The sequence below is a fragment of the Phyllopteryx taeniolatus genome, chromosome 11 (assembly GCF_024500385.1).
Source record: "Phyllopteryx taeniolatus isolate TA_2022b chromosome 11, UOR_Ptae_1.2, whole genome shotgun sequence".
Taxonomy (NCBI): Eukaryota; Metazoa; Chordata; class Actinopteri; order Syngnathiformes; family Syngnathidae; genus Phyllopteryx; species Phyllopteryx taeniolatus.
Window position 1 is genome coordinate 416,093 of NC_084512.1, and position 11,991 is coordinate 428,083.

At 39.0% G+C, this 11,991-nt stretch overlaps 1 protein-coding gene across 2 annotated transcripts in view; it reads left to right on the forward strand.

Moving 5' to 3' along the window:
• The window catches only part of cdk1 (cyclin dependent kinase 1), a 29,535-nt gene extending 19,157 nt beyond the window's left edge, over nucleotides 1-10,378 (forward strand). For both annotated transcript variants that reach the window (XM_061790246.1, XM_061790247.1), the window contains exons 5-8: nucleotides 1,830-2,000; nucleotides 3,741-3,904; nucleotides 4,189-4,330; nucleotides 10,129-10,378. In XM_061790246.1, the coding sequence (XP_061646230.1) occupies nucleotides 1,830-2,000; nucleotides 3,741-3,904; nucleotides 4,189-4,330; nucleotides 10,129-10,245 (594 nt within the window). In that variant the 3' untranslated portion in view covers nucleotides 10,246-10,378. The remainder of the gene's footprint in view (nucleotides 1-1,829; nucleotides 2,001-3,740; nucleotides 3,905-4,188; nucleotides 4,331-10,128) is intronic.
• Nucleotides 10,379-11,991: the final 1,613 nt, after the last annotated feature.

Genomic DNA, 11,991 nt, shown 5'->3' on the forward strand with positions numbered 1-11,991 from the left:
GTGTGGGTGAAGTAATTTAATTACGGTAAGTTAGCACACATTATTTCTGTCATGTAATGTTTGTTTGACCTGACTGATTAGAATACACGATCTGACTGGAGCAGTGATTTCCTTTATGGAGCCAAGGAACATATTTTACAATTGAAAAATCTCACGGCACACCAACAAGCAATGTCACAAAAAGTGGATACATTAATTACTGTATGTATTTATTGCCATCTAATAGAAGACTATGCCTCACTGGCATAAATAGAGGAACAAAGATACATTTATTGTAAATATAATTTTTTGAGTAATTAAGTATACAAGTATATACAGTAAATTAACAGGTCATTTAGACACATTCCTCCATCATGTGATCGGATCGGTGATCTGTTATCGTTTTTTTTTTTTTTTTTTAACTTGATGATCAGCCCCAAAAATCCTGATCTTGTAAAGCCTAGTAACGAGTGTATATGGTCGCGTTTGAATTGACAAGACAAAGCCCACTGATCGTAAAAAACGGGATGCTGCGGTATCGGAATACAATATTTTATTGCAGTCGTCTGACATAGTGCAATTGATGAAGACCAAATGTGTTGTATGTCCCACACTGCCAGCACCTTTTTTAAAAAAAAAATATATATATATATATATATATAATTTTTTTTTTTTTTAATAACTTTATTGATGGTTAGATATTTACAGTACTACATCAAAAGACACGACAAGACTGAAAATAAACTCGTGTTTGCATTAGTCTTTACACGATCAGGATTTTTGGGGCCAATCACCGATCAGCGAATTTAAAAAAAAAAAAAAACGTTAACCGATCACCGATCCGATCACAAGATGGAGGAATGACGTGTTGTCTGTTCCACACAGCCGACGTTTAAAAAAATTAAAAAAAATTAAATAATTTTAATAAATTTTAAATAACTTCATTGGCCGTCAGATATTTACAGGACTATGCCAAAAACATGCGACAAGGCTAAAAAATAAACTAGCTTTTGAATTCAAATATACTGTGCACGATGGCGACGTGGAGTAAATGTCTTTTGCGGAGCCGATCAATGAGGCGAATTAGGACATTAAAGCCGATCAGCATAAAATGCTAATTATCGGCCAATACCGATAAGGCCGATAAAATCGGTGTAAAGTTTTAAAATATACTGTACACTATCGCGATGCGGAGTAAAATGTCTTTTGCAGAGCCCATCATCGGTGAATTATGACATTGAATCCTATCAGCATGAAATGCTGATTATCGGCCGATCAGAGCAGTGTAAAGTCTCGTAAATAGACAGTGCCTATTGACCCTGCTGCGATACGTCAGTGCGTTCGACATGTTGGATGTGGCCATATTAGCCACAAAATCTGTAAATTATACTTGTATTTGGGGTTGATGGGTGACAGAATGTCACGATCGTAACCCAATCATTGACGGGGTGTGGGTGACCCACCTCCCACTCTTAAAAAAAACAAAACAAAAACAAAAATCATAATAATAATAATAATAATTAAAATTTGCTCCATCTGTGCTACCCTTAACGCATGGCCCTTCGTGTGATGCTATGCACTATTTCCGCACTACTACAAAATACAACCACAATAATAAACACACTGCATAATTTTTTCCCCCTCTTAAGGTTGTTTAACCCAGCAAAATTTGAATCTCATAAGATTTTTCCCCGTGTGCTTTATTTTTGTTTTTTGATTGGAGAGACATTGAGACCAGAAATTGTATACTTTATGCGTGTTCTTATCATTACTGCTTTGCTCTGTTTCTGTTCATTTATTTTCATACCATCACATACCTTTTCATATTCTTCTTCTCACCCCCTCTTTAGAGCTACATTTACCAGATCTTAGAGGGTATATATTTCTGTCATTGTCGACGAGTCCTCCATCGTGACCTGAAGCCCCAGAACCTTTTGATTGACAACAAGGGAGTTATCAAACTTGCTGACTTTGGACTTGCTCGGGCCTTTGGTGTTCCTGTCAGGGTTTATACCCATGAGGTGAGAATAAATTTAAATTTAGGCTTCCTTGAGATTAATTCCATAAAGCCACCCACACATTGAATGACACGAATGAACTTGAAGGAATTGGACAATCTCAAACAAACTACAGTTGGCAACTGACTAGTGCTGTATGATTATGGCCAAAATAATAGTCATGATTTTTTTTTATCAATATTGTAATCGTGATTATTCCTCATGTTAGGGAAAATTTATAATAATAATTTTTTTTATTGCACTACTTTTGAACAAACTATGTAACAGTTTTCATTTCTAAATTAATCTTAAGTGATGGATAATAAAAAAAATAAATACCTAAGAAATTATACATTAGAAAGGGGGAACTGAATAAATGTGCTATTACAAAGTGGAGTCATGAGTTTCAACTTAATGGAAGCAAATACAGTTTATGCATAGAAGGCATTAGGCTGCAAGCACTTACTTCATTTGAAAATCCCTGTCAATATAGTGAATTGTCAAAGACGATGTATACGTTGTTCTGCTTGGCCATTGGTTAGTCGTGCATGGTCACAAACTGCAAAGAACTCAGAAGTTGTGATTTTCCTCTCTATTTACTTAAAAGTTTTTCACTGCGGTCAGGCCAGCCAAAAAGTTGAAGTCAAGGCAGCCGCTACAACGATTGTAAATAATGACTTATGGTAAGCTGTGACATGCCACCTCTCTGCCAATGTGCTGAGAGGTCCAACTTCAGAATAAAAGCTTCATATATTACTGCATTGGACATCAATTCCATTTTTAGGCTTTTATTTTGAAGTTGGCAGCAGAGCCCTTAATGAAACCTTAACCATCCGTTCGCCCCCTGGTGGCTGGCTGACTGGGTTGTGGGCACTGCTGCAAATGAAGCACTTTTCATATGCAGAAGTGTCTGCATTTTAAAAGTTAAGTCACCGACAATCAGGCTAATTGAATTGTGGCAGCCAAAATATATAGACGTGTGTGTGTGTGTGTGTATACGTATATAGACGTGTGTAGACGTATGTAGACGCGTGTATATGTATATACGCGCGTGTACGTGTAGACGCGTAGACATTTGCGTAGACATTTTCTCATATTTACTGTTAGCTAGTTGTTGTTGTTGTTGTTGTAGGGCTGTGGGATCTTTTCATGCTTTTATGCTTCCAGGACATGAGCAGAGAGGTTTGGAGGTGACTCCACACTGTACGCTCATACTCTTGCACCAATCCGCAGACCAAGTCTGTGCCGAACCATGGAGAGTGCTCCGTCCATGGATCAATGATGATCTGTTATGCCACAGTCTCGTGCTTTTTTTTGTTCCCCGACCTGAAGACTTAAGCACTTCTGAGCAAAGTACGGCCTGTGGGCCACATCCAGCCTCTCCAAAGTCTCTGACCGGGCCTCGCTGTATTTATGAAGTCAAAATAAAATGTATGAAAAGTATGCGGCGCTTTTATTTTGATGAGCATGTGTGTCGCCAGTGCAAGCAAAAGGGAGTAATGACTTGTCTTCACTGTTGCCAGTTTGGACACGGTGTTGTATTTCGTGACTTATACGACCAATCTAAGCAACTCTTAGAATTCTTAAAAAAAAAAAAAAAAGAATACAAATAGCGTCAACTGTGGTCTTCATGTTCACAACGACAGACATTAAAATATATTTTGATAGGTCACATATAAAAGTAAATTCTACCTTAAATTCAGAATAACTAACAGACATTGTATCAAGTGACCACTGAGATAAATGCAATCCTTGTCTTTCCAGGTTGTAACCCTCTGGTATCGAGCTCCCGAGGTTCTCCTGGGTTCGCCCCGATATTCAACTCCTGTTGATGTTTGGAGCACTGGCACCATCTTTGCTGAACTCGCCACCAAGAAGCCACTGTTCCAAGGAGACTCTGAAATAGACCAGTTGTTTAGAATCTTCAGGTAGTGTTTATTTTGTGGTTGAAATTCAAAGCTCCACACAGAACAATTTGAATTTTTTGTAAACTGGTTAAATTGTAAGAATTGTAATATAAACTACTGTAAGTTTGTCCTTTTTGGTTCATGAATTTATTGCTATACATTGAAATGTTGAGGAAAAAACATTGTTCAAAATCAAATTGACTTAAAATATCTAAGCATGCATTTTATGAAAGGCATTGATTTAATTGTAAGGGTAGTTTTTGTTAGCCTCATTTTCCAATTTCCTTTTAATATCTCTTTTTTAGGACATTGGGAACGCCAGATAATGTTGTTTGGCCTGATGTAGAAAGCCTTCCTGACTACAAAAGCACTTTTCCAAAATGGAAGCCTGGCAACCTTTCATCAATGGTGAAAAACCTGGATAAGAATGGTTTGGACCTGCTGGCGGTAAGATTATTTATTCATTTATCAGGAGCTTTGATTCTTCAGAGAAATATTTACCTAGACCTACCTGCAAATTGAACATGACAACAGTAATGGATAAACCCCATAACATTGTTGATTCTAAAAAAAAAAAAAATAAAGTTATATATAGATATAAAAAATAAGTATATTTTGGTTCAAAATCCTATATGTATGTCCAGAAATTCAGGTTTATATTTTCTTTTTAAACCGAAGAATGTGCAGTAAGTTTCATGATAAATTGAGTTTACTAAACCACCTTGTTGCGGCAGGACTGGCAAGCTGCTTGCACAGATTTTTTAAATTTGCTCGATGTGTCAATTATGGAGGGTTAGGTGCGGGAAAATTACATAGATACATGAATAAATGTGACTATTTAATAATAATCGTTGGAACAGTGTTGCAAATGATCGACACTGCTTTTTTTACACTTATTTTTGTCATCGAAGTACAAATGACAGAGAATTTTTTTTAAAATTGAGAAACCCCTACTTCCTTTCTGGCATTAAAGTGCAAAACATCCATCTTGAATAAAATATTTCTGGGCGGTGGCGGATAACGTAGTACTGTTGACTTTGACTGTCTGTAATCGTGACCTTCATACACGCTTGCTTGATCATGTCAACGGAAAGAAGCACGCACAGCTGGTTAAAACAAAGCAGTCAAATTAAAGATTACCAGGTATTTTGCTATCACATTTCTATGAATTTGCTACGTACTTACGAACGTAGTTAACGTGAGTTGAACTTATATTGTTCATTTACGCAATGCATTTTTTATTTTATTTTTGTAATTTAAAAAAATATATATATATGTATATAGTATATACAGTGTGTTTGTGTGCGGGTGCATGAGAGGACCCCCCCCCCGGATAATTGTTCCCCGGATTTTCCTTTTCTATTTTCACTTTCAACCAACTTTGCGCCGTGGTGAAGGGGACTGTGACAAATCACTCATAAATGTCTGCAATGTCTTTTGTTTAACACATGTCACTCGATAGCTACCAATGATGACAATAGCTGGTGTTTAGGCTTTGTTCATGTTTACGTCTATAATATTTTATATATTTGGTAAATGGGCTTTCACTTGTCTAGCACTTTTCTACCTTCAAGGTACTCAGTGCTTTAACACTGTTTCCTCATTCACCTACTGATGATGCAGCATCAGGAGCAACTGGGGCTTCAGTATCTTGAGTATAACTCTTTGGATGTACACAAATCTCATAGTATTTATAAAAAAAAAATAAAAAAAAAAGTATTTTTTTTAAATAATCCTAATTGTTCGATTTACACTAAGTCTTGCGGAACACTGCGCAATGCGGTCGAACCTGGTTGGAAGTTTAGGGCCAGGGTTTAAATTATTTTATAAAGAAGAGTTGGGTAAGAATGAGGTGAAAAGAGTATCAGATCGAGTGATGAGGCTGAAACTTGAAATTGAAGGTGTTATGTATAATGTGATTTGCGACTATGCCCCACAGGTAGGATGTGACCTAGAGGTGAAAGATAAATTCTGGAAGGAGCTGGATAAAATAGTTCTGGAAACCTTAAAAGGACAGAGGTTAGCGAAGAAGTGGTACACTGAGAGGACCGAGGAGAGGAGAAAGCAATGCACTGATATGCGACGTAGTGCAAAGGTAGAGGTGGCAAAGGCCAAACAAGAGGCATATGATGACATGTATGCCAGTTTGGACACTAAAGAAGGAGAAAAGGATCTATACAGGTTGGTTAGACAGAGGGCTAGAGATGGGAAGGATGTGCAGCAGGTTGAGGTGGTTAAGGATAGAGATGGGAATGTGTTGACTGTTGCCAGTCGTGTGCTGAAGAGTTGGAAAGAATACTTTGAGGAGTTGATGAATGAGGAAAATGAGAGAGAAGGGAGAGTAGAGGAGCTAAGTGTGGTGGACCAGGATGTGGCAATGATTAATAAGGGGAAAGTTAGAAAGGCATTAAAGAGGATGAAAAATAGAAAGGCAGTTGGTCCTGATGACATCCCTGCGGAGAGATGGGCGTGGAGGTTTTGACCAGCTTGTTCAACATAATTGTAGCGGGTGAGAAGATGCCTGAGGAATGGAAGAAAAGTGTGCTGGTGCCCAAGGGTGATATGCAGAGTTGTGGGAACTATAGAAGAATAAGGTTGATGAGCCACACAATGAAGTTATGGGAAAGAGTAGTGGAGGCTAGACTCAGGACAGAAGTGAGTATTTGCAAGCAACAGTATGGTTTCATGCCTCGAAAGAGTACCACAGATGTGTTATTTGCCTTGAGGATGTTGATGGAAAAGTACAGAAAAGGTCAGAAGGAGCTACATAGTGTCTTTGTGGATCTAGATAAATCGTATGACAGAGTCCCCATAGAGGAACTGTGGTACTGCATGTGGAAGTCTGGAGTGACAGAGAACTATGTTAGAATAATATAGGACATTATGAGGGCAGCAGAACAGTGATGAGGTGTGGTGTAGGTCTGACAGAAGAGTTTAAGGTGGAGGTGGTACTGCATCAGGGATCAGCCCTTTCCTGTTTGCAGTGGTGATAAATAGGCTGACAGATGAGGTTAGACTGGAATCCCTGTTGGACCATGATGTTTGCAGATGACAGTGATTTGCATTGAAAGCAGGGAGCAGGTGGAGGAACAGTTAGAAAGATGGAGGCATGCACTGGAAAGGAGAGGAATGAAGATTAGCCAAAATTTAACAGAATATATGTGCAAGAATGAGAGGGGATGAGGGGAAGAATGAGGCTACAGGGAGAAGAGAGAGGGTGGACAACTTCAAATACTTGGGGTCAACAGTCCAGAGCAATGGTGAGTGTAGTAAGGAAGTGAAGAAACTGGTCCAAGGAGGTTCGCTCTAGGAGTGACCAGGTTGGATTAAAATTGAAATGAGCTCATCAGAGGGACAGCCAAGGTTAATGTTTTGGAGACAAAGTTAGAGAGAGCAGACTTCGATGGTTTGGAGACGTCCAGAGGAGTGAGAGTGAGTATATTGGTAGAAGGATGATGAGAATGGAGCTGCCAGGCAAGAGAGCTAGAGGAAGACCAAAGATGTCGTGAGGGAAGACATGAGGGCAGTTGGTGTTAGAGAGGAGGATGCGGGAGATAGGCTTGGAAAAGGACGACACGCTGCGGCGCCCCCCCGAACGGGACAAGCTGAAAGGAAAAGATGGCGCATTCCTCTTGTTTACAGTTAGATGAACAAGAACAACAGCTTTCATGTATTGTAGTATTCGTCTGGCACTGTCTGCACAAACGTGGATATTTTAGCTCACTTATAACTTGAGAAAACACTGTGCGGTAAATTGCAATGTTTTATTTATTTATTTATTTTTTGTGTGCGCTCTGCTCAGTACTTGAGTCATTCTTTCACTGTGTACTTTTTAGTCTTATTCAAGTATTTCTTTTGGGATTACTTTTTACTTTTACTTGACTTACGTTATTGTCAAGTAAATACTCTTACTTGAGTACAATATTTTGCTACTCTACCCGCCTCTGGAGCAGACATCCTCTATTGCTACTCTTATGTTTAAGCAACATTTTTGGTTATCAGATCAGCCAGTGTCGTTTGTTTCACTGGTCTTTTGTATTTTCTCGTTGAGGTGCTGCGGGTCGTGGCCCTGGTGGTGGTCCCAGCGGAACCGCGAAGCACACGTAACACCGGCGACGAGCTGATCCGCTAGTACATTTTGTATTAGGAAACCCGCCTACAGTTATCTAATTAGTTTACGGATGTGAATGTTAACTGTATTACCCGACAGAGCGATGTTGGGGATTAATGTCACAGAGCAAACTAACTGAAATTCTTTTTTTATTTTTGCCTTTTTGTACTCTTCAGAGTCTTTCAGAATTCTTTGTTAAAATCAAACAAAATCTCTGCGGGGGCCCGGGGGGATTGGTTAGTAGTAATAGTTGGGGACAGAGAGACGTGGGATGTGCTTGCAAAGACGAGGGCGTGGGCGAGAGTGGATATTTTAAAGGAGTCTCGCTGACTCCATTCATTTGAATGTACCCAGCTCGGTATGTACCATTTGCGTACAGTTTGGTCACAAGCGTCACTTTTTCATCCACAGGCACTTTATACATTAGAAATTTGGTTAAGTATTGATGTAAAACACATTTTTGCTGCTTTATATGTTGTTTATATAGCTTGGTGCAGTGTGGCAGCCGTTAGGTGTCTCACTCACTTAAATCCCGTAATTTGGCTTTTTAGACCCCCATAGAGTGTGACTCTCTTACATGGACTTAGCAAAAGTATCAATTTCATTTTGAAAAACAACCTTGGTTTTGTCATACGTGTGTCTGTTTGACCCGGTTTCGTATCCGCTTTATCCATAATTGGCTAAGGCTCCCCCCTTTCCTCTGTTTGGTTGGTGTTTGGTCCGTGTAGGAGACCCAGTTGTGAGAGCACGGTGGCTTGGGAGCAGAAAGGGAAGGTGGAGATCTTCCCTAGTGACACAGCTAAGGTTGAGAAATTCGAATGATCTGATTTCAGTCCTCTCGGCAGAAAAATGTCTGGAACTTAAGAATGCGTGGATGACTTTAATTCCTATTTCACGTCTACTGAGACACCATAGAGACAATATTACATCATATTGCATCACATATTTTCAGCATGAGTGAAAGCTTATGGGCATTTTGATGGGCTTTACGCTGGGACAGTGTGCCTTAGCGATTAAATTTTTGAATCGCGAAAAAACCAGGGGAAGAAAGACCACTCATGGAAACCTTTGCCAAACCACGCACACCGCATGACAGTTCAGCTGCGTTCGGCCGTGTCGCTCGTTGTGCGGCAACCCAAATCTTGTTTTTCTGACTTTATTCTACTGCAGATGGAAACTGTTTTGAAAACCTGTTGTGCATTGGCGCTACATAAGTTGAGATTGAATTGATTTTAATAGTTAGTTTAATAGTTTAATAGTAATAATAAGTTTGTTTTAACTTTAACTCCAGAAGAATGTAATGACACAGGCTTGACAAAGTTTTATCACTACTGGTTCATATGAGATGAAAGTGAGATCCTTAAGTGAGGGGTGTCAAACTCAAATTCACAGTGGGCCAAAATAAAAAATTGGGACGTCGCGGACCAAACTCAATATTTAATAAAAAATCACTGTGATGTGAATGTTTCCCTTCTCTCCAGAAATGTAGCGTTAAAGTTTATCATATGACAGCAAACTTAATTTTTGCTTAAACACTGAATCTGGTGTAAACAAAGTTTAATATCATAAACACGAGAAAGCAAATTTGCGATAAAAGACATCAGTGGTATTTGTTTTTGTATTTAAATAGACAACATGAATTCTTCTGTCTCTCCAGCTTCTATTTATCTCCAACTACCATTTTTGTAAAAATTTTTTTAATGTAAATCTTTTTTAAAGGCCGACAACAAAACAACCTAAAAAAAATATAATGTCCTTCAAGAAAAATCCAAACTACAAATTAACAGTCCCTGCCCAAGAGTTGATAAAGGGCATTTAAAAAAACATTAGTTAAATTCTTATATTCTTTGTTACAGCCACGTTGCTCCGCACACGACAAACAGGTCTGTCTTTTACTTTAGTGAACAGACAATCTGCCTCCCACCTGTCTTTGTCAATATTTCCCTTCCAATGCAGTGCACATGTAGCCAGTTGCTGTAGCTCTGAGGATATCAAATGCTTCAAAGCAGTGAACATTCTAAGCCAGTTGTCGCAGACTGGTTCATTGTTTCGGAAAGCAATAAAGCCAACGTGGGTTTGTAGTCGAGGGTGCGTGCGTGTGCCACAGACAGTCATGTTTTCTCCTCATTTTCAGAAAATGTTGGCCTACAATCCTGCCAAAAGGATCTCTGCACGGGAGGCCATGACTCACCCTTATTTTGATGATTTGGACAAATCAACCCTACCTGCAGCCAACATCAAGAAAATGTGACACCTGCGTGACTTTCAAATGTAACCACAATGAATACTCATCCTGTAAATACTTTTGTGTGATAGTGGTAACCCTTTTCCAAGCGTTTGTCATTATTCTTTTCAATAAAGCGATGCGTATTCTCCTCACAGAACCTTCAGCCTAATGTTCTGTCTATGGTTGGTGGATACAGTATATTATATGGTTTCACATTAGATTTGACACTAAAATTTGTATAGTGCAGTGATTCTCGACTGGTGGGTCAGGACCCAAAAGTGGGTCGCAGAGCCATTTTGGGTGGGTTGCAGCCAGGTACTGTCACTGACGTCATCGGCTGATTTGTACTCCTTGAACGCTGGCAGCGAGAGCAATTCCACACAGCCACCATCAACACACAAATGTAATTGTGAATATTACTCCGCGGCAGACTAATATGCGGCCTGAGGTTCCGCCTGTGCGCTCGAAGTCACAGGAGTTGACGAGACCAGAAAAAAACTTGACACTTCCGCTGTTAATAAGTCACGGTACTTTTACTCTGTTACAATTATCTAAATGTTGCAATGACGCAAAGAAATGAGGCAAATTTTAATCTTAAATTTGTACATTAACATAGACTTGAGCGGTGTAAATAAATGTTTTTCTGCGTGAAGAAAATTAGTTTTTTGCCTTATTGTAGTCTTCCAGAGGCGCAGGCCTCCATCCCTATTGAGCCTGCACATCAACTCCAGGACACTTCTGATGATTATTGTGCACATGTGACTGTGTTGATTCACTAGCATGTATTCATAGACATGCCCATGGGACTTGTTGATTGGTGTCGGCCCACTCCTGACTAACTTGCACTCCGTTTCTACGGGTATTTACTGGTATTAGCCACTCCCACCACACTCCAATCGCACGGTTAGGTTAACTACCCATGTCCTATACTTTCCTACTCTGTACTCATTGCATTCCTTCACAGGGTGTAGCACTACTGTCCTAGCTAGAACCAAAGTCCAATGTAAGGGTCATGGTTTTTTTTTGTTTGTTTTTAATATTGCTCGTATCCAGTCTTATTTTTATTTCTGTCCCATTTCAAATCTTGTTCTGTCCAACTGCATTTGCTGTATTTTTCAGTGGTTGCATTTCCATTGTGTTCATTTCATTGTATTTGGATTGTGTAATTTATTTATTTTTTTAAAGTGATTACCAAATGATGGTGTGCATCAAGTTTGCCTGCAGTACTAGCCAATTAAAAAAAAAAAAATGTTTTACGATAAAATAAACTACATTTACAGCAGTGGTTCTCAAGCCATTTACACAAGGGGTCATCAACATACAACCAGTAGCCTGTGGGCCTGCTCTAAAAATAGGTCACCGACAATGGGACTGAGAATGTTGTACGTTTGAAGCTTTAAACACTTATTGAGATTTAATCTATTACTGTTGTTGAGTTGACTGTAGTTGTGCCCATTGTTCTTTCATACCTTTTTATTTGGCTTGCTCCATATTATTGTCGTAGGTATCTTACTAAATCCAGAAAAAAATGGCCGCCTTTTTTTTTTTTTTTTTTTTTTTTTTTTTGTGCCGGACTTTGGGTACATGGATTTAGTGAAGGACCACAAGAATCACATTTTCTTGTTGTTTCACACAAGGTAACAGATTGTTTTTGGGAAAGCCCTTTATCACCTCGTTTTTTAAAATTTTAAATTCGGTTGAGGTTTTGTTTTTGACAAAGATGAAAACGTTATCGATTTTTGGCATCAAAAGTCACGTTCATAGGTTCGG